Source organism: Drosophila yakuba, chromosome 2L, assembly GCF_016746365.2.
Source record: "Drosophila yakuba strain Tai18E2 chromosome 2L, Prin_Dyak_Tai18E2_2.1, whole genome shotgun sequence".
NCBI lineage: Eukaryota > Metazoa > Arthropoda > Insecta > Diptera > Drosophilidae > Drosophila > Drosophila yakuba.
In genome coordinates this window covers 13,554,587-13,580,657 of record NC_052527.2, presented here as the reverse complement: position 1 = coordinate 13,580,657, position 26,071 = coordinate 13,554,587, and the positions used below count along the sequence as shown (strand labels likewise).

At 41.3% G+C, this 26,071-nt stretch overlaps 3 protein-coding genes across 4 annotated transcripts in view; 2 read left to right on the top strand and 1 right to left on the bottom strand.

Moving 5' to 3' along the window:
- The window catches only part of LOC6528116 (neuroguidin), a 38,394-nt gene extending 16,833 nt beyond the window's left edge, over positions 1-21,561 (top strand). Inside the window, exons 2-4 of the mRNA XM_002089147.4 lie at positions 17,846-18,513; positions 18,580-18,767; positions 18,827-21,561. Coding sequence (XP_002089183.2) covers positions 17,846-18,513; positions 18,580-18,767; positions 18,827-18,960 — 990 coding nt within the window. The 3' untranslated portion in view covers positions 18,961-21,561. The remainder of the gene's footprint in view (positions 1-17,845; positions 18,514-18,579; positions 18,768-18,826) is intronic.
- On the top strand, positions 2,656-7,189 carry LOC6528117 (phospholipase B1, membrane-associated). Its single transcript, XM_002089148.4, has one exon. It carries the CDS (start codon positions 5,006-5,008, stop codon positions 6,347-6,349), a length of 1,344 nt encoding a protein of 447 aa, XP_002089184.1. The 5' UTR covers positions 2,656-5,005; the 3' UTR covers positions 6,350-7,189.
- Positions 21,562-21,680: 119 nt separating the features above from the next.
- Positions 21,681-25,322, bottom strand: LOC6528115 (protein obstructor-E). 2 transcript variants are annotated; one of them, XM_002089146.4, is made up of 2 exons: positions 25,122-25,322; positions 21,681-22,503 (listed from the first exon to the last, which is right to left on the bottom strand). In XM_002089146.4, the coding sequence occupies exons 1-2, from the start codon at positions 25,174-25,176 to the stop codon at positions 21,809-21,811; spliced, it is 750 nt and encodes a 249-aa protein (XP_002089182.1). In that variant the 5' UTR covers positions 25,177-25,322; the 3' UTR covers positions 21,681-21,808. The 2 variants fall into 2 exon arrangements, with proteins under 2 accessions (XP_002089182.1, XP_015053880.1); XM_015198394.2 differs by lacking the exon at positions 21,681-22,503 and adding an exon at positions 22,591-23,408 and having other exon boundaries at positions 25,122-25,313.
- Positions 25,323-26,071: the final 749 nt, after the last annotated feature.

The window sequence follows — 26,071 nt, the reverse complement described above, 5'->3', positions numbered from 1 at the left end:
TCTGGTACTTGGCTTTATGAATTATTCAATATGTGCTTATCCCACAACCTGTTCATCAAGAAACCAATTGATTCGTAACCAACTAATTATTCTTCGAATTTATTTGCAGGTATGTGAACATTGCTTAGAAACGTCAGGTTAATAACAATTACTATTTCACAGTAAGTTTAAAAATGCTAATTGCGCTATATAAATTGTATATTTTAGTTTTACAGCCAATAATTTAACAGAGTTTATGGACTAGATTTTCGGGTTAGGGTGGATACCCTAGTTAATGAATTTTTGTTATGCCTTTCAACTTCTTTTTTCTAAAATCAAAAATGGACACATGTTGTTTCTTTTAGTTGTATATTTTCGGAATCAATTGTGAAGTCAACTTCACATTTACAAGGGGGTCACCTATGACTTTGTAAACTTTGACAAAATTAAACTTCTGAACATCGTCCATAGAGTGAAAAAGTTCTAAAAATCATGTCTGAAATACAAGGGTCACAGCACTTTAGATTTCAGCTTCCGGGTAAAAAATTAAATAATAAATAAAATATTTCATTAGGAGAGCGTTAGAATATGTCTGTTTGTCTGAGCACTTCGAGAAACATAGTTCACATTGTACACTTTGCACGAAGATCAAGCATCCCCACTTTAATAGGGCTCATAAAGAAGATTGGGATCATTTCCGAGATCACTTTACTTCCAGACTAGCAACACTTACTTACTCACTAACAAAAAGGTAATTTACATTAAATATAGTATTAAGTTAATGTATTTATTTCCTCACTGCCAAATAAATGGTGGTAACATAGCTGAATTAATATATCAGCAGAGGGTTAACCCATTTGCCAACCATTTAACCCCAATTTGCCTTATTTCGAATTTTTGGGATGCTGCTGGCGATTTCTTGTTTTGCCCTCTTGCACAAGTTTGCAAAAAGCTAAACGACGACGAATAGTAACAAGTATACAAATTGGTTCAAAAAATTGGCTTTGTCCATTGTCTTACTCAAGCGCTAAGTTTATGGCACTCAAAACTGGCTTGTTTGCTCACATTTCGATAGTTTTCGAACATGAAACATACGTTTCCATGCGAAACAAAAGAGGGCAAATCGAAGTTCAAGTTTCTCATCCCATATCATCTTTTATCTGGCACATGCTTCCATGCTTCGGCTTCTGCTTGTTTCAGCCATTGGCTTTTAACATATTTTTCGTGTTCAAGGCCGTGCGCTGGCGCTTTCTTTTACAATAGGCGACCTTGAAGCTGCGACTGCGACTGCGCAAGCGGCTTGGCACTCGCTCTTGGCCAGCTCGACGGCCTGGAAGTGGGATGGAAGCGGGCTGGAAGTGGAAGTGGAGGTGGAGGCGGAGGTGGTAGCTCTGGGGCTTGCACTCCGCGCTCGTGCTGACGTTTGTTATCACAGAGAGCCGAGCCAGTCGGTCAACCGACGATTCAACCCACTTAGGGTTTGCTGACCACCGTCTGCGCAGTCCGCTTATTGGTCTGCTCACCTGCTCACTTGCTGTCAGCTTTCCGCTTAATCGGGCTATATATTTTAGATCGGGGCAAATGGGGACTTGTGAAAAAAGTGGCAAACTTTTATCAACCAGCAATTTGTTGTGCAATGGGCAACTAAACCTGCCTTCCTCCGGCAACTGAATCATTTGGAAATTCCAGTGATGCATTATCTACAAACTAAACTATTGATTATAGGGCTTAAAATGAGGATTAGTTTTATTAAAGAAATATAATTAAGATTTAACAACAATGATTATTATATAAACCATTTTAATTGCGGATAAATCAACTAGACTATTGGGGTTGTTTAATTGTATAGGATTATTTTGCGGAGGTTGAGGTATATAAAAAGTTGAATGTAAAGAACTGAACGGTTATGAGAACTAGTCAGATCGCAAATATATATTTTATATCATCAATCAGTTAGATACAATATTACATTTTACCGTACGAGTAACGGATGTAATTACATTATCTGATGAGACAGGTGACTCAGCATTTTTAATAAAAATGTTGTGTGAATATTCTATTCGTGCATTGAATTTTAACAAAAATCTACACCACTAACCTTTTTTTGTAAGGAAATAGAACTTTCCATTATTTTTTGTTTTTATATTTTGTAGCCCTTTATAAAGTGTCGTGTAGAGCAATCGATAACAACAATAATTCAGTTACAGCGCATTCTCCTAGATTATCTGACACGTTGTCCGTAATTGCGATATCATTCGGTTATAACAATAATTAGCCTACAATTAAAACGTTGCTAAATATTCAACAACAATATTACATGTGTATATGGCTATTAAGAGGTATTTGTTTTGGCTATAGGGATATTAGGTTACAAGTTAGTTCAGTTATGCTGGTAAAATCACGAGAAGTGATTATTAAGTTATTCAAATATGCAATTTTTTTTTTTGCGTGTATATTTACTGTGCAAACATACAAATTATACCAGTCTGGCAACCCGTTAATGCAAATTAAACTTTATTTAATTTTCGAGTTGGAGCTTTCGAGCAGAGCCGATCTGGAAAGCTTTTATAAAAACTCTCTTGGGAGAATTAAATCAGTGGAATATATTTTTTTATATTTTTACAAATTAAATTAAATAAACTTGTGTATAAAAAAAGTTGTTATCATGAAAATCTTTTTGAATGAAGTTGCATAAGCAAACTTGCTTTGAGCAGCAAAAATGTTGCTTACGTACTGCACAATGTTGCTGAAACAAAAACGAAAACTTCACTTAGCAACACCCCTTAGTCTCAATTAGTTAAAAGGGAATGAATATGAGATATTTTTATTGACACCGTAAGCAGAAGTGAGTGGCTGCAGCTGGGTTACTATTACTATACAGCATTACTGGATTACAGTATTATTATGGAAATATCAGCCAACGAATCTTACTCAGAATGTCAAAGTGTTCTGTTGAGATCTTTGCACCCCACATAAATTATATCTCTAATCAATAAGCGATTAAATGTGATCGACGTTTAGAAGGGCAGCAATTTATAAAAATTGACACATTATAAAATTCCACATCTCCCGAGCTAATTGATTTCGCTTTACTAACCAGACAAGTTAATTTTGCATTTATTCCTTGTTTAATTACTCTGGTTTATATAGTGAATACATTGTATTATTTATAGAAAGTAATTAAATATGATTACTTTTGAAACGATGTCTCTTGGCTTAATAACAGATGTACGTTCAATAACAGGCAAAAGAAGTTTTGGTTACTTAATTTTTCAAAAACTTGTGTGTTAGGCTTCCTTAACTCTCACATGTGTAATTGTTATGGTTATACTTTCAAAGGTTTGCACTTTAAAGGGCTAACAGTTTGCTTAGTTTTTTCCCGGTTCAAAGGTTGCCATTGACTATGAGCTTCAAAATGGAATCTAACGGGTTTGTTTCGATACTTACTCTTCTAAATCTAGAGCAAGGAGCAGATAATGAGTTCAATGTGTTTAGGGCTCAATCCCGTTACCAAAAGAGGGGCCGCTTCTGCCAACCCGTCAAGGAAAGGGTGCGGGGGGCCAAGCGGAAACCGGAACCGCAGAGTAAAATTCCATCACGTTCAGGCCCCTTGCTGATGCCGCAGGCTGTGTTTACAGCCTTCAGATGACACGCCTCGAAAACAAGACCCAGCGTGAGTCAAGTTGTGAGAGCCGCACAATATATTTATAGATCACTTTACTTAATAATATTTTATATAAATTGTCTTGGTTGCTTGCTGGGCAATAACCGCTATCAAGTTCGACAAAACGGATATGTTTTCGCATAGCACTCAAGTCTCAAGACTCTTTTCGCGAGATCCAAACAAACAATTAGCTATTAAGATTTGAAGCATTTCGAGCAACAATTACATTACCAACTTACTTAAGCTTAATGTGCAAATATTTTGAAGCTCTTTGCTTGTGTTTTCCTCGTTCGAAATGCATGAATGGGGAGTTGAAGATCTAAGGCAGATAAGATTCAATTTTAGGCAGAGACGGGGAAAAATGTAATTTTTCAACGTGTTAAGATAAATTAAATTAAAATTATATACTATAAAGTTTAATTACTATTGCCAGGTATACATGTGTCCATTGTTCTTAGAAACCAACTTCATTCTTTGTGCCGGTAACTATTTAATTACCATCTTTATATCACTGAAAAACGTTAAATATTGACAGACGGAAGAGTATAAGAAAAACGTTAAATTGACGAATAATTCTTTACAGGAATCACCACATTAAAATATTATTTTAATTGGCCGTAACAAACAAAATTTTCCCCGACTTTTTAACTCAATGACCTGATTTTAAAATTTTTGGTCGGGTAGGGTGATTTTTGGGCTCACCTTAAGATCCCGAGCTCAAAGTCTACGCCCCTGTCTCTATAGCTTCAAATTAATTATATTTATTGTTTCATTTTTTCTGAACACAAACAAATGTGCGTTTTCTCGGCGTGTTTTGGTAGCATCCATGTTTTGCCACAAGGTAATTATTTCGTACACTAAACAGTACAGTATTTTGTTTAGGGCATTTCGTTGCTGTTGATGTAGCTGTTGGTGTTGCTGGTGCTTTTGAACCGCAGGGCACTTTGTGTGTATTTTTTCGAGCTGAAACCAGAGGCTGGTGCTGCTATCAGGCCGCTCTGTCATTTTTATGATTGTTAATGTCTCGGTCAACGCTTTTAAGTCAAGTTCTGAGCCCCGTCCCAATCCCTTCCCCATCCTCTGCGATCGTGTGTGGCTTGTTGTTGGCTTTAATGGAAAGAAATGAGTTTGAGAGCCAGCGGACGAGGCGGACGGAGCGAACGGAGTTGCGAGGAGGGGACTCGGCCTGTGAATTCATATAGTTTGTGGCGGGCATTAAAAACGATCGACACATTTGCCTGTCGGATGAGAACGCGTTCAGAAGTTCATCGGGTGTGAGCTTGCGTGAGCTTGCTAAAGTAATTCCGAATGGATAAGAACTCCGACTGAACCTCTTGAATTTCGACCAAATAATCATCAGAAATGGCTTACATTACCTATGCATTGTGTCTGTGCTCGTTGTTCATATTGTTCTCGCCTCTTGTATCCGCAAATCGTCGCATTCGGCGACAAAATCGATCAGATCGCCTGCTGGCTGACATCGGAGTACGTGCCCAGTCCTACGATCCCCGTGCGCCGGAAAATGGCATTCAACAGTACACCGACATCGACCAGGATCTGCGCCACATATTCCTCAACACCAGGCAGACCACGCTGAGATGGGCCCTCAACAACATCGAGGCGCTGAGCAGTCGCGGTCGACGCGAGGGAAAGCTCCAGTCTCCGGTGTCCAAGAAGGTGCCCTTCCGGTGTCCCACGAACAACACACGGTCCCCGAGTCCCCCCACTTCCATAGAACACCTCAGGCCGGGTGACATCGATATCATAGCTGCCTTCGGCGACTCCCTATCCGCAGGCAACGGAATTCTGTCCAACAATGCCATCGACATGATCAACGAGTTCCGCGGCCTGACCTTCTCCGGCGGCGGACTGGCCAATTGGCGAAGGTTCGTGACGCTGCCGAACATCCTAAAGATCTTCAATCCCAAGCTGTACGGCTTCGCGGTGAGCAACAGCCTGGTGATCAACCACCGATCCTCACGACTGAACATCGCCGAGCCGATGATCATGTCGCGGGATCTGCCCTTCCAGGCTCGCGTGCTCATCGATCTGCTGCGGCGCGATAGCCATGTGGACATGAAGCGACACTGGAAGCTGCTGACTGTGTATGTGGGAAACAACGACATTTGCTCCGACCTGTGCCACTGGGATACTCCGCAGAGCTTCCTCGACCAGCACGCCCGCGATCTGCGCCAGGCATTCCGCCTCCTGCGCGACCATGTGCCGCGCCTGCTGATCAATCTGATTGTGGTGCCAAACATACCGCTGGTGCTGAGCACCATGACCCAGGTGCCGCTGCAGTGCTTCGTGGTGCACCGTGTGGGATGCCACTGCCTGATCAACGACCGCCTCAATCGCACCGAGTTCAATGAGCGCATGGACACCCTGACCCGTTGGCAGCAGCTGGACATGGAGATCGCCAGGCTGCCCGAGTTTCATCGCCAGGACTTTGCCATCGTTGCGCATCCAATGCTGACCAAACTAACTGCTCCCGTACTGCCCGATGGGAACACGGACTGGCGGTTCTTCTCCCACGACTGCTTCCACTTCAGCCAGCGCGGGCACGCGATCATCTCGAACCTGTTGTGGAACAGCATGCTCCTGCCGGACGACCAGAAGCCGCGACCTTCGGTGGTGCCCGAGCTGTTCGAGCGGGTCGTTTGCCCCACTGCGGAGCAGCCCTACTTTGTGGTCAGGCCAAGTTGAGGGTCTCCCAAGATCGGGAACGGGTTAAGTTACTTGGTTAAGCTGTCTGGTGACCCTTTTCTTGGCGGTACCGCAGTCTGGTGTGCACAGAGAAAAATTGATTTTTATTCGCATATCAAATTTTAGTTGTCTAAGCACAAAGAGCATCTTTCGTACGCAAATCACTTGTTTGCGTGAAAATGTTGGTCTCTAAAGTATTCATAATAAATTATTATTATTTATAACCATAATAAACAAACCCTGCCACTTCCACTTCCGCAAATCGTATGCGGAATGCATTGGATTGTGCAAAGGCAACTATTAGAATTTTGTTCCAAACTTAATAATATTTGATCCTCGACCTTAGCAAATAAATATAAATATATTTGTTAAGCTGTCAGAAGCCCATAAAGATTATTTAATGTATTTCTTTTAGCCGACAAAGGTGCGTTCAGTTTCCACAACTCTTTCTTCATACTTTTTACCCAAGCCCCATCTCCATTTCAATTAAAGTATTATGCAATTTTTAATTTATATTTTTAATTAATTAAAAACACATCCCCATCCGGAATAAAAATTCATTAAAACATTTCTTGCTTATGCGGCAGAAAAAATGCCCCCGCTTACAGTGAACACCATCCTTGATGTTCCCCTCACGTTTTTCACAAGGCGTGACAACGTCGCCTGCTCATTACCTTATTCCTCCCAGTCGCAGTCCTGCCACGCCCACTTTTCCCCAAAAGCAGAAATTAAAATATAAAATATAAATAACAGCAAAAATAAAGTTGCAGTTGAGTTGGTCGACTATGGGATACCGCGTGATTTCTGACCTGTCGAACAATAAATTTAATCATATAATTATTTGTACTTGTATTGTTATTAAAACTAAATATTTCCCAAAAGTTTGGTTACGAAAAAAATTGGCTGTCATGAAAAGCAAAAAAGCCTGCAGTCCTTTCAAAACTCTTGAAATGTGGATAAAAAAAATGACAGACAGGCAAATATGTCTGAATAGTCTGCTTTTTCATTCACATCATAACAGAGTACACTTCATTAGGATAGAAATGCTGCATTCTCGATGATTTACATTTTTGAATATGTGTAATATGCCCTTTGAATGGCGAGTTGAGGGGTATAACAAAGCATCGCAAGCATTTCTCGCTTATGCAGCGGCAGGACCACCTGCAAACCGGACAGTTGCCAATGGGCGGATACCAACCCCAAAAAAATCTGATTCCGGGCACAAATGGAAAAAATGAAATTGAAAATGAGTACACACAACACATACACATACGTATGCACGCCCACTGCAAACAAATTTGCCGGTGGGAGGGGCGTGGAACCATAATAACAACAAGACTGTGGAAAAAATTGCGACTGGGGCGTTGATACGGTAGACAGGGGGATGGAGTGGGGGCTGTAAAAATTATATTAAAAATGCAGTGTCCGAAAAGGGCGTAGTACAACCATACACACATGCAAACACTCACACACTCGCGACCAGCAGAAAAGGAAAAAAAAAGAAAAAAAAACGCCACACGTGGCTGCAAAAAAGTAATAATAAAACTGAAGTTTTTCTGGGCTGGGCCTGTTCCTCCAGTTCCTCCATAGCGCTGATGATATATACACCTCTGCATGTGTGGTGTTCCCACATGTGCACGAACATTCGAGTATTATTTACATATTTAAATATTTTTGGAACCCAAAAAACAGCACGAACAGCAGCACAAACTGTCCCGTTTCCAAATATCTGCCTTTTTTTATTTTGCGGCCGAAAAAGTGGAATGCAATGTAAACAGCCCAAATGAGTTTGCAAATAGAAAAATCCAAACTTTGCCAGCACTGCACAGTGGCTTGTTAATAAAAAAAAAAATGGCAAATCTCTAGCCTTGATTAACCCGAACGACAAAATTACCTCCCCACAAGTTATTTCTTGGAAAAAAATCGTAGCATATAGAAGAGGGTTAACCATCAAATGAAATAGATAGACCGGGTAGTTAGACCCAACGAATGATTGCATAAATATAATATGATTGCAAACGAAAACATTTTTTATCCATTTGCCATTGTCGCTCTGGGCCAGACTGCCTCCCTTTCCATAAACTCCCATTCCCACCCATGTGTAATGTGTATGCCATTCCTTTTTATTGGGGGAGTACATCCCAAATACTGTATGGTTATATACTCCAGCGTCAATTTTATGATATAATATTGAATATTAATGTGTATTAACCGGAATAGTGATGACGTATTTATGGGTGGGACTATATATAATGCTTTTGCACGGAGGATATGTAATTGGTAATTTCATTTGGAGAGCTGGTTTCCCAGAATGCCAGCTATCCTATAGTGGCACTTCAAGTGACCGAAAATCGGAACTGACCCTGACAAATCCATCAAGACAGTGCTTTACAAATGCAAAATCGGCCAGGAACTTCAGTTCCGCCCGGCTTGAAAACGTCTGCGGCCATCGGAGGGGAAGAATACGTCGTGGTTGACAATGATCCTTGGAGTTGCCACGAAAAAAGTCAACGCTTGACATTAAACAGCGACAACATTTTCACTTTGCATGCAGAATGCCGGCACAAAGGGCCCCAGAGGATGGACTGCCGGAGACGTCTCATACAGCGACTGACAACCGCATTGAATACTCCCCGCCTCCGGATTTCGGATCCTGGATTCCGGCTCTCCACCCCCCAAGCCACCGACGCTAACTGGCCGCGCTAAAACGTCAGCCAGACAGCGGTGGCGATGGCAATGGCGGAAATAGAGCAAAAGTTGAGAACAAAAACGATGAGCGAAATGGGAAAAAATGGCACACAAGCTACTTGAGCTTGAACCGGCGACGCTTTTCAAATTCCCCACCCAAACGGTGGGCGAGGTTCCACTCCCTTTTCTGGTATTTTTTCCGCGACCAGGCATGCGGCTGACGGGTTAAGGCGGGACATTTGACCATCACGCTTGGTCGGAGGGAGGGGAGGCGTGGTCCTGGTTGTGGGCGCGCCCTTTCATTGTATGCTGGAGTGGAGTCTACCCACTCGAAATCCAACTACCAGTTCCTGTCCGGTTGCTAACCCCCCGTGTAATGGCAATGATTTTGACGTCTGTTTAGTTGGCCCTTTGGTCGCCTTCAACGCAAAGGATAACGGCCATCTGCAGGCAGCAGTGACGAGGATACGCAGAGTCCTCTGCCGGAGATGCGTCTCCTGGTGCGTTTGTTTGAGTGCAGCGGAAGCGTCTTTTAATCAGCGCTTCGTGGCAATGAAAACTGATAGGTTGCGGGATGTCCTTTGGGAATGGGCTTCAGCCATCCAACCGATTTTGGGCATTAAGATTGACAGCACGGGAGGAAGATGGCGGAAAGTTACAAGTTGAAGCTGGTTTGCAGTTTGGAATTTCTATAGCTTATGACTATATATCTATACCTATAACATGCTTTCCTTAAGACCTTCCTCAACAAACGAAAGGAAAGCGGATTCTTTGGGGTTTCCTAAAACATTTTCCATTTTGCACTCTTTCTTCCACCACCCAGCATATGAACATCACGTGGCCCATTTGCTTATGCCTCTTGCCATTGTTTGCGCTACACTTCAACGCACTTTCGTCATTGATCCGGAGAGTCCTGCAACCAGTCGGTCTGGTCCTTCTGCCCATCACCACCACACCAATCCCAATCTTTGAAAGAGCAGACCGGACCCCAAACTGGCCTTCAATTCAAACCCCGTGGCTGTAGCCCGTTTTATTTTTTCATTTTTATTGAATTTTGCTTCCCCATGCTATATCTCCAGTGGAAGAACCACACCGCCCCGCAGTGTGTTGCATTATGCCGGGACATACGTTTTGAAATTCCATTTCTGCGTAGGTTTTTTTTTATCCATTACTCAAATCTGTGTGTTTGTATGGGTGTGAGGCGTGGACAGAGGAAGGTGGCACGTATGTTGCCAGGCTGCCCCACGTACGGGCGCCACGGTGCTAAGCTTTGACTTGGGATTTGCATTTTTTACGCGCCGAGGACCAACTCGCCCCATGCTCTTGTTTTCCGAGGATGGGAGTGCGGGAAAGGTTGCATCGGTGGAGCGAGGAATGGCATCCACTTCTGCTGATGCCGTGATTTTTTTCATTTTTGATACCCTACAGTAAACAGTCAGGAATGGAAGAAAACAAGCAACCGACATGAATTGAGTTTAAGTTTAACCAAGTTTAAACAATAAGCGATGTCTTCTTATAATGTAGTCTAAAAATATATTGTTAATTGACGCATGCATGTGTAGTAATTATTTTTATAGTTAAACAATTGTGCCAGTTAATAGGTATCAGATAGTTGAGCGCTGGAACAGGGCTTCATCGTTAACGTTGTTGTTACGGCTAGTCCTTCTTTTTTTCCATAATTCCCTGCTCCCTTTATCCCTTCGCATGCTTTTTTCATTCGCCGTGTCCTGTTTTGGGATAAAAATCCATTTCATCATCAGGGTTTCCTCTGTTCGCCGCCTTCCTGCTGATGCTGCTTTGTCTGATCGCGTTGAAATTGTAATGAGATTTTCTGTTTTGGGTCGACTTGGTACTTACGTACATGTTTCGTCGAGGAGTTGGCGCAAATTTTACGGTAATATGATTTTTGAGAATGTGTGCAGACCGGGAGTTTGTCTATTTAATTTATAAAATTTATCTGCGACTCGCATCGGTGGGCACCATTATATCCTGTCCACAATTTGCGGTTGTCAAGTCATATGGCAGCGGCAAATGCATTCGCTCATTCATCATTCGAAAGCAAGTCTGTTGTCCTTTACTTACGGATAAGTATCCGTGTCCTTTCTGTCCCGTTTTCGGTTAAAATGATTTTTTTTTTGCTCCTCCTTTCCCTGTGCCGCCCGAATTTTTAATAGATTAGACGGGTTCCTTTGGAGAACAGTGCGGGCTTGGAGTCCGTTGTTTTCAATCCACCCAGTTCGTAAACAGGGATTAGGTTGGATGATGCGGGAGTGGAGTTCTTAGCATAGAAGGTTAGGCAGTGGATTTGAGGTGGTAATTGCGTCGGACTTGTTTAATTATGTGACTCTACAAATGAGATACTATTATTTTCTAACGTATTTTATTATTGAAAATAGCTTTGAGTTTAAAACTAAATTTCCAAAAGGATATGGCCATGATATGTCTGCCCCCTCCCACATCGCCATTATAAATATTCAGAATATTTGCCTCTAAAAAGCAAATAAAATTGATGGAACTTTGCTGGCTATCTATGCTTTTTCGCCGCGCTCTCAGAACAATACACAATTTCCAATTAAGCGACAGTTTGTCCGCTCTCCCGACCACCGATTTCTGCTATATGCTATATGCTGTATGCTGTATGTTGTGTGGTATGTGTGCTCTTTGCCCGTGCGCATCTATAGACCGTCTAACCCTTTCCCCAGTATTCATCGACACCAGTCGAAACATTCGACCATTTGGTCGTTTGCTGTTGTTTTTACTCGCTTTCGGCGGGCTCGATAGCAAATTGTATTTAAAATTTATATAAAATTCGCGGAGTATTTGTTGTGACAACGTCTGTGTGCTCCCCGCCATCCGCCATCCACCTCCCGACCACCGATACCCCGCTTCTCCGTCGAGCATTAGCCACCACACGGTTATTTTTGCCTGCTCCACAATCAACGTTAAAAATTCGCGCAATTTATGCATGCATGGAGTGGAGGGGAGGGGAGGGGCGGCGAAAAGGGTGGTTACTCCTGCCACTGTGGGCTCGTATAAATGGCAAAAAGCCTCTGTCGCTGCCCCTTCCTGTGGCGTCCGTCTACAGCTCCTGCCACTTCCACTGCCACTTGCCCGTTGTTATTTCCACTGGCGAATCACCAAAAACTCCGCGCTTGTTTATTTTATTGGCACGTAAATTTATGTGGATCTCCATTCCAGTTTTCCGGCCCTGTCTCTGCGCACGGGAGTGAGTGAGAGAGGGTAGCTTTTCCGTATATTCCTGCATCCTATATATTGTGTGTACACAATTGTGTTTTGTGTATTTTATAAATAATTTCTGTTCGACGTGCAAAAATATCCACACACCCAGAAAAACCACCGCTTTTTGTCATATTCTTGGTGCACATAAACTTGTACATTATATATTTTTTCGTTGAAGGAGGAGCCATTTGTCAGACCTGCGATAGATCATAAGACTTTATGGTTTTCTAAAGCTTTAACTAAATTTGCAAATGAACTAAGGCCATATGGAAAGTCATTCTTTAAATTTCGTTATGCAATGAAAGCGTACTAATTAGAATTTTAACATTTGAATATATATATTTATAGCACCTGAACTAGCTTAAACTTTTGATATTTTTTTGACAAGATTTTGTTCAATGAAAGTTTGTCCCAATTCCAAGAGCCCTGCAGTTTAAAAGCCCGAGAAAGTGTTTTTGGATTTAGCAACGAAGGCTGTAGCTGTTCCCTGTGATAAGCTGGCCAACAAAGAATGGCAGAGGGGTTGAGTCGGCAGCTTCATCAATATGCAAAGGTCCACAATAAAAGAGTCTGTGAATGCCACAAAGAAAACCGATGATAGAGGACCCCTAACACTGGTTTGAAGGCACTTCTTTTGTAAGATGGTGTGCTATATCAAATACGAACTAGCATTAGCCATCTAATTAGAAGTTTGAAGAGAGTATATGCTGATATATGGAAGTGGTATACTTTGCCTAACCTGATCAACTTATGTACCAGAAGGCATATAAAATAGCATATTTCGGGTAAATGAGTCCCAGCTCGTGGATAGCAGCTCCTCCTGACCACTGTGCCTGCCATCCAATGCGTCTCCGCTGTGCTCACGTTCCATGCTGTCCAATTATGTCACACACATGCAAATGCAACGTGCAGCGGCGGAAATCAGGCAGTCTCCATCCCAAAACCCATATGCCCAGTCCCCACTACCACCACCTCACCTCCGTGCCACCCAATCACTCGACGCGCTTGTTGGGTCCGCGAGGCTTTTGGCCAGGAGCGGCAGAGCGACACGAACTGGGCCCAAACGAGCGGCGAACAAAACGACAACACATGGATGCCATAACGGGTGGATCCGTGGGCTGGTCGAGAGTTTCAGAGATCGGGGCTCAACTCTGTTTCAATTTGCACCCCCGCAGACGCGGCAATCACTCAGCCGACCCACTACACTGGCGCCACCCAGATGACCACCCAGATGCCCACCCCCCAAAAGCCACCCACTTTTTCGCGTAACGCAGAGTTCGGGGGAATGGGACAGGGAACGTGTTGTTTCCGACTCTTTCGGCCTTTCTCCAGTGACATATGGTTGTTGTTTTGCTTTTTGGCCATGGCTAGTCTGATTCGTAGTTGTTGTTGTCCATGTTGGCGTCCATGTTGTCGTGCTATGTGCGTTTGTTGCAACAATCGATTTATTTTCGGTTTCATTTCTGATTGGCAATATTTCATAGCAGTGTCGTTGCTTTTTTATTTACTTTTCAGCCTTTTCAGCTTCTTGTTTCACTCCATTCGGTTTGTGTATGTGTCTGGAATATTTGTATTTTTTAAATAATAACGAACAAAGTGAAACGGAATTGGAATGTGCATATTGGTGGATTCAAAGCGAATATTCTTTTACAGATGCACTACGAAAATTAAAAATATGAGAACCAAAAAGCTTATGAACTATCTCCTTTCAACCCTACAAAGTAAACGGATGTTGATTATCCTACGTTCATTTGACTCCAACTGTAGAGTCTTTTGACCTCTTTTATATAACGCACGGTATATAAAAATATTTGTTTAAAATTTTTATTTCCTAATATTCGCCCTTGTCTACATGAATCCCTGTATTTACTTTTTACAATTTATTTGCGCAACCTTCAGTACCAATCCACTTAGCTATTTTTTCAAATTTATTTCGCTCTTTTGGGTTTGCCAATTATTAAAATAAATAATGGACCTTAACATTGCTCACAATTTGGTCGATGGGGGTTGAATAAATAAATCTGAAATTGATAATTGTCAATTGCGAATCGAGGCGGAAAATGATGGTGTCTGTATGGTGCAATGCCATTTTATAGATGGCATTTTTTTGGTGCTTAAAATTAGTGCTCGTTGTGCAGCTTCACTTTTCCATTGGTTCGACCACAGCCGTTTCATTTCCCGTTTTTGCCGGATACAAACCCAAACCAAACCAAATTGAATCCACCCACGCAAATCCAACTCACATGCGAACCACAACAAATATAATGTCAACGTCAAATGTGGAATATTTTCCTCTTGGGATTACAATACGAATCAGAGTCAGACGTATTTTTACAATTGTTATTTATGCGTTCATAAATAAATTGGTAATTGCCAGGCAAAATGTGTAATAATGTGTGTTACATTTTGAAATTAATAATTTTAGGCCTGCTTAAAGCCAAACTTTGGTTAATCAGTAATTAATATGTATCTTAAAAATATTAGAAATTAATGGCAAATATTGTATATTACTTTTTATAACAAAGCAGCAACGGAAAAACCGTTATAAATATGATATATTTCTTAAAGTGCAACAACACAAAATCTACACCCTCTACCCATGACTTAGAATCAATATTTCGGTTATTGGCATTATACAACGTCAACACCACGAACTGCAGCGGCGACAAAGACAGCGACACTTGCAACCAAAAATTGCACATGCCCCTTTTGGGGGGAAACTCGCGACATCAGACTTTTGGGGGACAGGATTTGTAGTTTTGGGTGGCTATGTGTTTGGGTGGCTCACTGCGGTTTGGAGCCAGCCTGAGGGTATTAGATGAGTGTATCGGCAGATACACTCTAACCAAAAGTGATAGCACTGTATCATGTGTATAGTATCTTTGTTTTCAGTATCTTTGAGATATTTTTAAAGATTTATTAATATAAATATACACTCTAACTTACCCCGAGGTATAAAACGGTATGGGGTATAAAACTAAAGTCTTATGAAATTAATGTCTTTTGCAAGTTTTTTTGAGTGCATTGCCGTCATATTCTGCGGAGTTTCTCTGGTCGCTGGTTCGTTGGGTTAACGTTAATTTGCACAATTTTTGAGTTATGCCAATCGATTTCTAATGGGCCTTGCGATACACAATCCCCGGCCATGGGGAAAACGGAACTCTTGCCATGGCTGACGCGCTTAAAATGCGGGGTTTTGTGTAGGAGAGGTAGCTTCATTTGTAGTTCTAAACGGCCAGGATTTCCTATCCTTTGACTTGGGCTTGCAGTGATGCCATCGCGATGAGCAACAAAGTGTTTCGCAGTGATTTCATATCTGCCAAGCTGACATTGATGAGCTCGTCACCTGCCCACTTTTTGCGGTAAGCAATAATTGGTAATTTAAGGCCGGCAGTTCATTATTTTTACGGGTTATGGGAGACTATTGAATGCATAAGTCCACAAAAACAGCTTCCCTTCGCTAAATTTTGCTTTAAAATACAATTTATTTAATATAATTATAAAATAAATTTGTAAAAAGTCGAACAAAAAGTGTCGGGCATACCAAAATGTTTGCAAAGTGAGATACACCACAAACAGAAACCCTCATTATTGGCATTATTGGCCCCTCTTTCTTTTTTGCTGCGATAACCAATGCATTAAGCGTATGTCGTCTGTCGAAAATTGCATATGCAATACGAATTTCAGCCCATAAATATGCAAAGGCTTTTGCGCAATTATCACAGACGAGGCTTAAACCACATGCAAACACATTTATTTATGACATTATTGCATAAAATAGTATAAAAATAAATTGGTTATATACAAATGAAGGTGTCCTACACCCAAATTATTTTAGGCACCACTGAAATTGTGCAGCTGCGCTTGTGGTTGGCAAAAAAGGTGGGTTTTATTTTGGGTAGAATGGGGCAGACGCCATCAAATGTTGTCATTAAATTCAGCGGATTGCCGCAGAGAGAGAGAGAAATGAATAAAATGAACGGTCATAACCTGGCTGGAAAGCCCACAGAAATTGCAGTATATATTTTATTCATGCAACGGAAAAATTGCCACGAAATATTGTTTGTTTATTCGCGTTTTCCATCCTTTGTCAGTCGCTGGAGTGTGGCCGGTGGCTATTTGTGTATATATGTAAATGCCTATGTACATATACATATATATACAATAGGGGGGACGATTCTCGGTACGAATTCAATTGCACTCGTATTGCCTACTTATGGGCGAATTATGTGTTGGTTTTGGCCCAAAGGACCCCTTTTTCGCGGCCACGCACATGAAATGCATTGCGTAATAACTGTTAATGCTTAACATCGACAGCATTGCAACAACTGCAATAATTGCAAAAACTGCATTGTTTTGGCTGGTGCATTTGCAAATGACACAAAAGCCCCTAGAATTTATAATCATTTCGGGTGGTGGATAGAGGGCAAACCGGGTGGTGGTCTGTCTATGTTTCCGCAGTTTGCAATTTGGTTTATTTTTCTGTGGCAGGTCCCATATAGACGGTGCTCTATTTGGGCTCCACTTTATAATGGAAGCCTCGTTATGCCCATATCATCTCATTTGGGCCATCTGTACGTGGGGGTTGGGTTTCTGCAATTGGCTTGTGCCGTTTTCGTCGCTAAAATATGCCTGCGTTTTATCTAACGCTTTGTTTGTGCGACAGTGACTATTCGCTATGATGGTCCGGTTTGTCGTCGCGTAATTGCATTCAAACTGGCAATCATTGCAGATGACAACTATATATATGGTAAATAAAAATGAATGAATTAATAAATAAAACAAATATATATATATATATATATATATTAGTTTTGTAGTAAATCCTTTGTCCAAACCTCCCTTTCTTTTTTGTGTATGCGTGGCCACAAAATACTATTAAAATAATTTGCTAATAAGGACATACACAAAATTTGAAATAAATGCTGCGGGTTGTTCTGCACTTGACCAGCAACTTTGCTGTCGAAATAATTATTTGGTAAATGGCTTTGTAAACTGCAGGCCAAAAATGCAGACCGCATATGACAAAAACAAATATATGAAAAATGAGCTTTTCGTTGTATTTTGCAATTAATATCTAAAACATGCAAACCAATCGCCAGCACAGCAGCACTACCCCCATTCACCCCTTAGATCCACTGCCTTTAGCCACCTGCTTTATTAATATTAATTGAAAATAAATGCAACATAAGCCGGGTCGGTCAAAAAGCAGATGCCCGTGAGGTGAGGTGTGGGCGGTGGATTGTGTGTGCTGCCAAAAATGTTGTAAAATGCAAATAATTAAATGGCAACCAATAAAATATGCAAATGAGTTGCGCGACACTCAACTAGGCAAAGGGGTAGATGCGGTAAAATGTTATGTAAATATATGGTGGCACGTTGTATTTGAATCGACCAAAAAAGCCGACTACGGGCTTAGAACACATCTGGAATTAAGCATGGTAAGCTGATAAAGCTGCTATAGCGCCGAATTAATAAAACCCTTTGCTTAGTACTTAATGCACCTAAATCAGTCATTCTTATGACTCCTATACTCATTCAATTTTTTACTTCAACTCTTCCTTGAAGGCACTGGACTACGATTGCGAGGTACAGGGCCAGGACATCCCGCAGGCGATTCAGCTGCTGGGGGAGATGAACAGCAACGTAAAGCAGGTGACAGATTTGGTGGAGGGCATGCTGCAGCGGGTGAAGCGAGGCGAACTAACCACGGAGTACGGCCTGAGCTTCCTGGAGGTGAAGTACCACATGCTGCTGGACTACTTGATCAATCTGACCTATGTGGTGCTGCGCAAATGCTCCGGCGAGACCATCGAGGGCGATCCCTCCATCGAACGCCTGATCGAGATTCGCACGGTGCTGGAGAAGATTCGTCCCATAGACCACAAGCTACGCTACCAGATCGACAAACTGGTAAAGACAGCCACCACTGGGGTCTCCAGCAGTACGGATCCCATTCTCTACAAGCCCAATCCGGATGATATGATGAGCAGCGCAGGCGGAGCAGGAGGAGACGACGACGATGGACAAGATGACAGCGATGAGGAGGACGATGACGACGAGGAGGAGGACGAGGATGAGGCCGGCGCAGCGAAAATGCCCCGGAAAGCGGCAACAGCCGGAAAGTCCGGAGTGTACGTGCCACCGCGCATCAAGCCCGTTTACTACGATGGCGACGAACGCGATGCCGACAAGGAGAAAAAGGCACTGGACCGGGCCAAGAAGCGGGCCATTACGTGAGTTTGAGCACCGTTTCTAACTAGTTTCCATTCAACAGCAAAGTATGTCTCTTTTCCCACCAGGTCTTCCATGCTGCAGGACCTTAAAGAGGAGTACTTGGATGCTCCCACAGAGATTTCATCTGGTTCCCGTGCTCAGCAGATTCTATCCCATGCTCAGAAGGAGAAGCAGGAGTACGAGGAGACCTATTTGATGCGTCTGCCGGTGACCAAGGCGGAGAAGCATCGCCAGCGAAAGCTGACCACGTTGGGTATGCTCTCATTACTCCTCTCTAATATCAGAAATTTAAAAGGACTTATCCATCCGCAGGCACACTTGGCGATGAAATTCTTGGGGAGATTAGTCGGGAATCAGCTCTGCGTGGCGATGGAAGCAAAAAGCGCAAACTGGCCAAAAAGGGAAAGGGAAAAAAACGTGGCGGTAAAAAGCGAAAATTCAATTAAGTGGGAGCACAAAATACCCCATTAAGTGAGAACATTTTTTAGGTTATAAAAAAAGTGTAGGCATTTTTATGTCGTTCAATATATGTTTTTAATTGCTTTAAAAAGTTAAGTTTCCTATTATTTTTGATCTGGATTGACATTTACTTTTGCTTCCTGAACATTTATATTTTATTGCGTAATGTTAAGTTTTCCAATTTATAATTAAATGAATTTTTATTAAAATGTTCTTATATTATACACAACCGTGTTTTTTATTTTTTTTACGGATTTTGACTTTGAAATTTGAATTATTTCAGCTTACCAATTAAGCATGGTTATCCAGCAAAGCGCTTATTTGCGTGCAAAAAAAAAATACATTAAATAAGCATACTAAAATTACTTAATGCGCATTGTAAAGTTAGGCCACAAAATTAATAGTTTAAGTTTATTCAGAGACCTAAATTTAATTCGAAATTAACAAAATTTTAACAACTAAAACCCATTTAATAACAAAGGGAAACGGGAAACTTTGTCTATTACAGCACTACAAAGTGAACGTAAATTTTCAAAAAAAAAGAAATTGTATCTTAAGGCACAGCAAAATTACTCATAACGAACAAAAACATATTTCGTTGTTTTTAGGAGTCAAAGCAAAAATTCAAAAACTTTGGGCAAACGCAAATTATTATTATATTTTGGAAAGTCTTGTTTTGAAATTTAAAATACAAACAAATTCCAATGCAGTTAAAACATTCTGTAAAAATGCAAAACCAAAACTAGAAACAAAAGAAAAAAACACAACTTCAGTGACAAAATGCAGATGCCTTAACAAGAGACCGGTTTACACAGTAAGAAACGAGCGAAACGAGAACAAATTTAGAAATCTTTTCAGTTTACGTACATATATTAAAGCAATGATCGAAAGAAAGAGACTATATAAAACTAAAATAACTTAAGCCCCACCCAAAAACCAAGAAAATAAAAAACTTTTAATTGAACGGAGAGTATTTGATAAACTTTTAAACCAATACGTGAAAGAGAAGTTATTTTAGTTTCACAAAAACAACTCCTAAAAACAACTGAATTTAGACACAAAATTTTATATATTTCTTATATATCGATAAACTAAAATTAAGCGACACATTTTGAACTACCCAAAGCAAAGAGATTCTACGTCCACTAAAACAGTTTTTAAACGTATGGGAAAACAGAGCAAAACCAGTTTAGGAGTAAAAGCTATTCAAAAGCGCAAAAAAAAAAAAAACACGAGGGGAGTAGTTGAAAAACTATATTACCAAACATATAATTAATACAATTAAATGTAAATGATAAAAAATATATAGAATAGATTTAAGTTAAAGAAGGCAGCAAGCAAGCAACCAAAACTTTTGGCTTCTACAACAAACTTTGACTAAGGATGTAAAATTTCTTCAAAATTTTTGAAAAACCTTTTTGGCTATAAATTTAAAAAACAAGCAATGATAGGCAGACAACTGAAAAATTACCACATAAATGCAATAGAACTCAAAATTATTTACAGGCAACAAGCAGCATGATGTTTTAAATGTAATTAAATAAATTAATTTAATTAATTTATTTATGTTAAAAGCTGAAAGACTGAATATGTTAAAATGAAAACCAAAATGTAACAAAAACAATGAAATGAAAGGATATGTACTTTTTCTCAAGTGTGTGTATTAACTTAAATAATTTTAATAGCCGAATTTCTAGCACAAATTTTAAAACGACTAAGACATTTGTTTTCTTTTTCCGAATTTACTCCTTTTGTCGAACTATCGTTTATTTAGTTTTCATTCAGTGCAAGTTGTTTATTTCTGTATATGTGAAAGAAAGCGGAAAGCATGAAAACGGATACAAAAGTTAAATATATTGCAAAATGTAAAGACAACAAAAACAAAGTGAAAACAACCAAACAAAAGTCGCCTTAGCCAAGCACCACAAAGCAAGAAAGAAATGATATGAATCGAAGTGAAACAAAAATTTGTAAAAGCAAATATAATACTTAACTTAACTACCAATTATTTGTTGTAATTTAATATAACGAACAAACTGATACTCACACACAACAGCAAAAACATCTACAACAGAATAGTGCAAAAGTTCAAAAAACAATACCTATATGTAATTTAATTTTTATAGCCAAAGAAGAAACGAATCAGAGGAAACGGAAGCGATCGGATCCAAAAGGATTAATGAAGAATTTAGTTTTAAGCAGTCCTAAACAATTCTGAACGAAAATTAATTGGTTACTTAGTGATAAATACAGAATAAATGTTTTTAATCAACAATACGAAATTCGAGCTTAAATAATTTCCAAAACAAAATCGTAACTGCGGATTAAAATTGGTTCTTAAAAACAATATTTTTTTAATAAATGAAGACGTTGTAAAAATTATAAATGAAGTGAAGAAACGACCATGATGAGTTCGCAAACAAATGCTTAACCGTGTGGAAGTGGTTTGCCATCTTACTTATGTAACATAATATAAGTTTAATTAATCTACCAAGTACTAGTAAAAAACCTATTATTAATAACTAACACTAAATTCAAAAAACGGAAAATCTGAAACTGATAATAAATTACAAACTCAAGAAACCAAATTAAGTTTTTAGTTAAGTGTGGGATAAATTCTACTTGGTTCTTTTGGAGAAATCTTCTAAAAAGCTTTCTACACCTCAATATTTATAGATCACAAATTTCAAATAACAGTGCACATCCATTTCTATATAGATTACTTATTTATTCATTGCATAACCAATAAGCAGTTACATATTTACAGCATTATATTTATTGCACATGAAGAGTACAGCTAGCAGCCTCTGAGAGTCCATTGGTTTCTCCAAGACCCTAAGCCTCCGGCTGAGCCACCTGGGGCTGCTGCTTCTCCGCCTTCAGGCGCTGCTTCTCCTTGAGCAGGGCATAGCACTCGGGCACCTTGTTGTAGAAGTCGCACAGCTTGGACTGCGAGTTGAAGGCCAGGTACTTGCCGCAGTTGTATAGGCGCGGATGTCCGTTGACGCACACGAAGTACTTCTTGCAGGTCTGCGGATGGCGATAGTAGCGCAGCTCACCCTCCGGACTGACGTCCACGGCGGCGGCAGCGCTATCATCGGCGGAGTCAGCGGCGGGGCAGTTGAAGCCCAGGTACGCCTCGGCGTTGCAGCTGGCCACTAGATCGGGCCAGTCGCACTGGTAGGTCTCCTCGTTGAAGGCCAGGCCCTCGGGGCACTTGGTCAGGCTGGCCACGCCGTGGGCGCAGTTGCGGTACACGCCGCACTTGGTCGCATCTCCGTTCGGATAGAAGCCGAACTGGCGGGGACACTCATCCGTTCCGTTGGCGGGCTGCAGGCGGGCGCGCTCCTTGCAGGTGGAGTACGGGGCGTATGTGCACTCTCCGGTCGCCTTGGTGCGCTGGTGGAACAGCAGGCCGTCCGGGCACAACTTCTCCACGGGAGCACCATCCTGGCACTCTGTGTACGAGTCGCACTGATCGCCCGATGCAAAGCGTCCATTGGGCGTGGGGCATTCCGGCGAGCCAAGAACTGTAATGACAAAAATGTACGCAGGTTATTAGCTAGATGGCATATCATTTGGGAGCGGAGTTTGTGGATTGAGGAAAGCTTAAGTGGTTTTTGTTTATGTTTTTCCGTTTTTTATTTCGACGAGCAAAATGTCAACAATCAGTTTGCCAAATTCTTTAACTACAGACTAGAAAACTCGAGCAGCCTATCGCCATATGGCCTGTGCATGGGCAAAATCACAACTGGTTTGACTTAGTTCTTCTTGGCATGAAGACGAGCGGCCTTGATCTGGGCACCCTTTTCACGAATGTCACTGCTGCAGTTGGGCACGTTCTCGATGTCGTCGCACTGATTCAGCTCCTGGTTGAAAGCCTGATCCTCCCCGCAGCCAATGCGACGCGGACGTCCCTCAATGCAGATGAAGTACACCTGGCAGTTGTCCTGCGACGGATGAAAGGTGTAGTCCGCCTCCTGTTCGCCGAGCAGCTCAGATTTGGGTGCCGGCGCGGGGCAGCGGAAGCCCAGGAAGGCCTCGGCATCGCAGTCCTCAACCTGATCGGGCCAATCGCACTTGTAGGTGGCCGGATTCCAGGCCAGACCCTCGGGGCAGTCGAACACGAAGCCACGGCCCGCGGCGCAGTTCATGAACTGTCCACAGTGGCTGGCATCGCCCATGCGGTAGTATCCAAACTGGTGGGGGCACTCATCAGTGGGCTGAGCGGCCTGCAGGCGGGCCTGTCCCTGGGTGCACTCCACGTCGATGGGGTAGCCGCAGGGGTATCCTGTGGACTTTTCGTTGTACAGCAGACCGTCGGGGCAGAGCTTCTCCTCGGCCACTCCGTTCTTGCACTCGATGTAGGCATCGCAGGATCCGGAAACGGGAGCGGTTCCATTCGCCTCCTTGCATCCTCCGGCGGCAGCGGCAGCTGGAAGAAATAGCGTACGACGGTTAATATCGATCCACGGGATTGGGGTGGCTAGCTTACCTCTAATGAGTTATGATGGGAAACTGGCTCTTTTTTTTGTTTTAGCTATTTGATACGTACTTTATGATCAACGAGTCGTGGGATTGCCGCAGGGCAGCATTCCACTTGACAATGGATTTTCTCGTCTTCCCGCGATATTACATACACATACCCGGGTATTAAAACTTTGAAACTTTAATGACTTTGTGGGCACATACCCCGGTTGTTGAACCCGCGAATTTGATTCAAAAATGTTTATTTAATGCGGTGTAACAGAAATAAGTTTGCTTAGTAGACAAGTGCCAGGGACTTGGATGAAGTGATGGTTGTGTTTTTAAGACATTCCGTGTGTAGTGGGAATAGGACTTATGACGTTGGAATATAGGAGCTTGTACATCTTGTAGAAAGTGACAGTGAATTGGGATTGCCAGGAATGCATACGAACCATATTCGTTGCTTATAATGCCAACTAATTCCAAAAGCTTAAGATTCTAAATCATTTTTTGTGCAAAATATCTTAGGAATAAGTCGTTAAAGTCCACATAAAGGGTCGCCTTTTTGGAGTACCTGCTCTAATAAAAACCTGTTACCATATTAACCAGTTTAAAAATCAATGAGCATATTTAGCTGCTGTCATTGACGTCATAAACCGCTTTCAATATCAGTTTCATTTATATTATCATTTGATATAAAACCAACCAACTAATATTAGAACAACTATAACAACTTATCTTGTGAACGTTCTGCCAACAATTTAATGGTTTTAAATTATTTCCTTTCTATTTAATAAGTTTAATGTTTAAAAAGAAGTAAGCAGATTGCTCCTGTTTTTACCTCCATTAATGTAATCAATAAACATGCTAAAATACCATTCCACTTATGAGCTCAAAAAAGGTTTCGTCTAAAACGTGACGTCCGTCTCGAAATTCGATTCGCGACCGTTGGTTTTTTCGAAACCTGACACAGTAAAGATGTCGTACTGAATCGAAAGAGGTGCAAACGCGCTTAAAGGTCACCACAACCGGCTGGGCACGCACCGAGATGGATCTGTCGCCTCCAGCTCCCCCAACATGTCTGACCGCTATCCGCGAGATAAACCCGTTCCACACAATGGACCATTGGTGCCAGCCAAAGATTATGCAATACTGATGTTTCGCTGCCCGCTGCGGCGTGTGAATCAAATTTCTGAAAAGGCTGCCTGCTGACCTTGAAATAGCAATGAAATTTCGGTGGGATTTTACATATTGGCCATTACGATGGCAATAATTACTGGCACCTATTGAGCTTTCTTTGCATTTCTCTACATACACTTTTTGGTTAATTTGTTTGCAAAATCGCGTAATTTCCTGGTATTGTGAGTCGGATGAGTATCAGTTTTATGCGTTGTAAAACTGAATAATTGCAACTAAACGTGGGACTTGCCACATTCAGATACGGATATGTGGGTCTTCTTATTAATATGCGAATTTGTTTGAATAGGAAGCAATAAAAATTAAATTTTATGAATCTGTAGTTCTTCAAGATGAAATGAGTTTATTGAAATTTTGTGCTGACGTATATGCACTTCTTTGTGTCACCTTCTGGAACTTTTCGCTGCTATAGTATAGCACCAGCAAAGTTTGTGACCAAAGTCATTCATTTTGCAAATTATATAAAAATATATAGTATACTAACCCATTGAGCCAAACATGGCAACGCACAATAGAGCACTGATTAAGATTTTAGCCATTTTAACTGTTGTATTTAGTCCTCGGGTTGCGATCACTAAAAGTTAAACTAAGGAAGAGCTACTGCGATGCTCAACCAACGAGCTGACAATTTCGACTGTTTTGCGCTAGAAACGCAGCGCAGATATTAACTGGTAACCTCACATTCGTATCTGAAGCTGAAACTGAAGCTGAAGCTCTTTTGGATGATGATCATCGGAGCGAGCGAAACGTCGCCGGAGCTTGGTGATCTTCCCCTACCTGGTGGGGATTCGCAACAGCTTTTGCCGTCGCCGTCGTAATCTCAGCCTCAATTGCCATTAAAACAAACTTGTCAATAAATAACGAATAAACGAAAAGACATCGGATGGCACAACATTTCGACAGAAATGAAACATTATTGCAACTGGCGATTATAATTTAGGTTGAAAACCCCGCGGTGTTTACAATTTGCAACCATATTTTGTTGATTGATTCTTTCACAATTGGTATCTACTTTCTTCTGGGAATTTGTTTCCGCTTTAACATTTGTCCGATGGAAAAATAAAGAATGAATACTTTGAACTCGCTTTCGTTCGAGATGAGTCAGTTAATCAAACCTGAAAGCTCTGCTTCCAGTTTCGGCTAGCAACTGTTTTAAATATTAATGAACAAAGTCAGCATTTAATTTATGTTTGATTTGATTACCATATTTCGCACTTTTGTTTTCGGTGAACAGACAGCCGAAAATCAATAGAAACCAGAAAATCCAACATAAAGTCAAGGCCGACTGCGCCCATGAGGCCGTACCAATCACGAAAATCTGACAATCTGACAATGATCTTGGTATTAGGCCTTAACTTTGCTTGTGGGGATTTTTAAAGAATCAAAGCTTAAATTAAGTAATGACGAAAGATGCAGCAAATGTCATGAGACCGG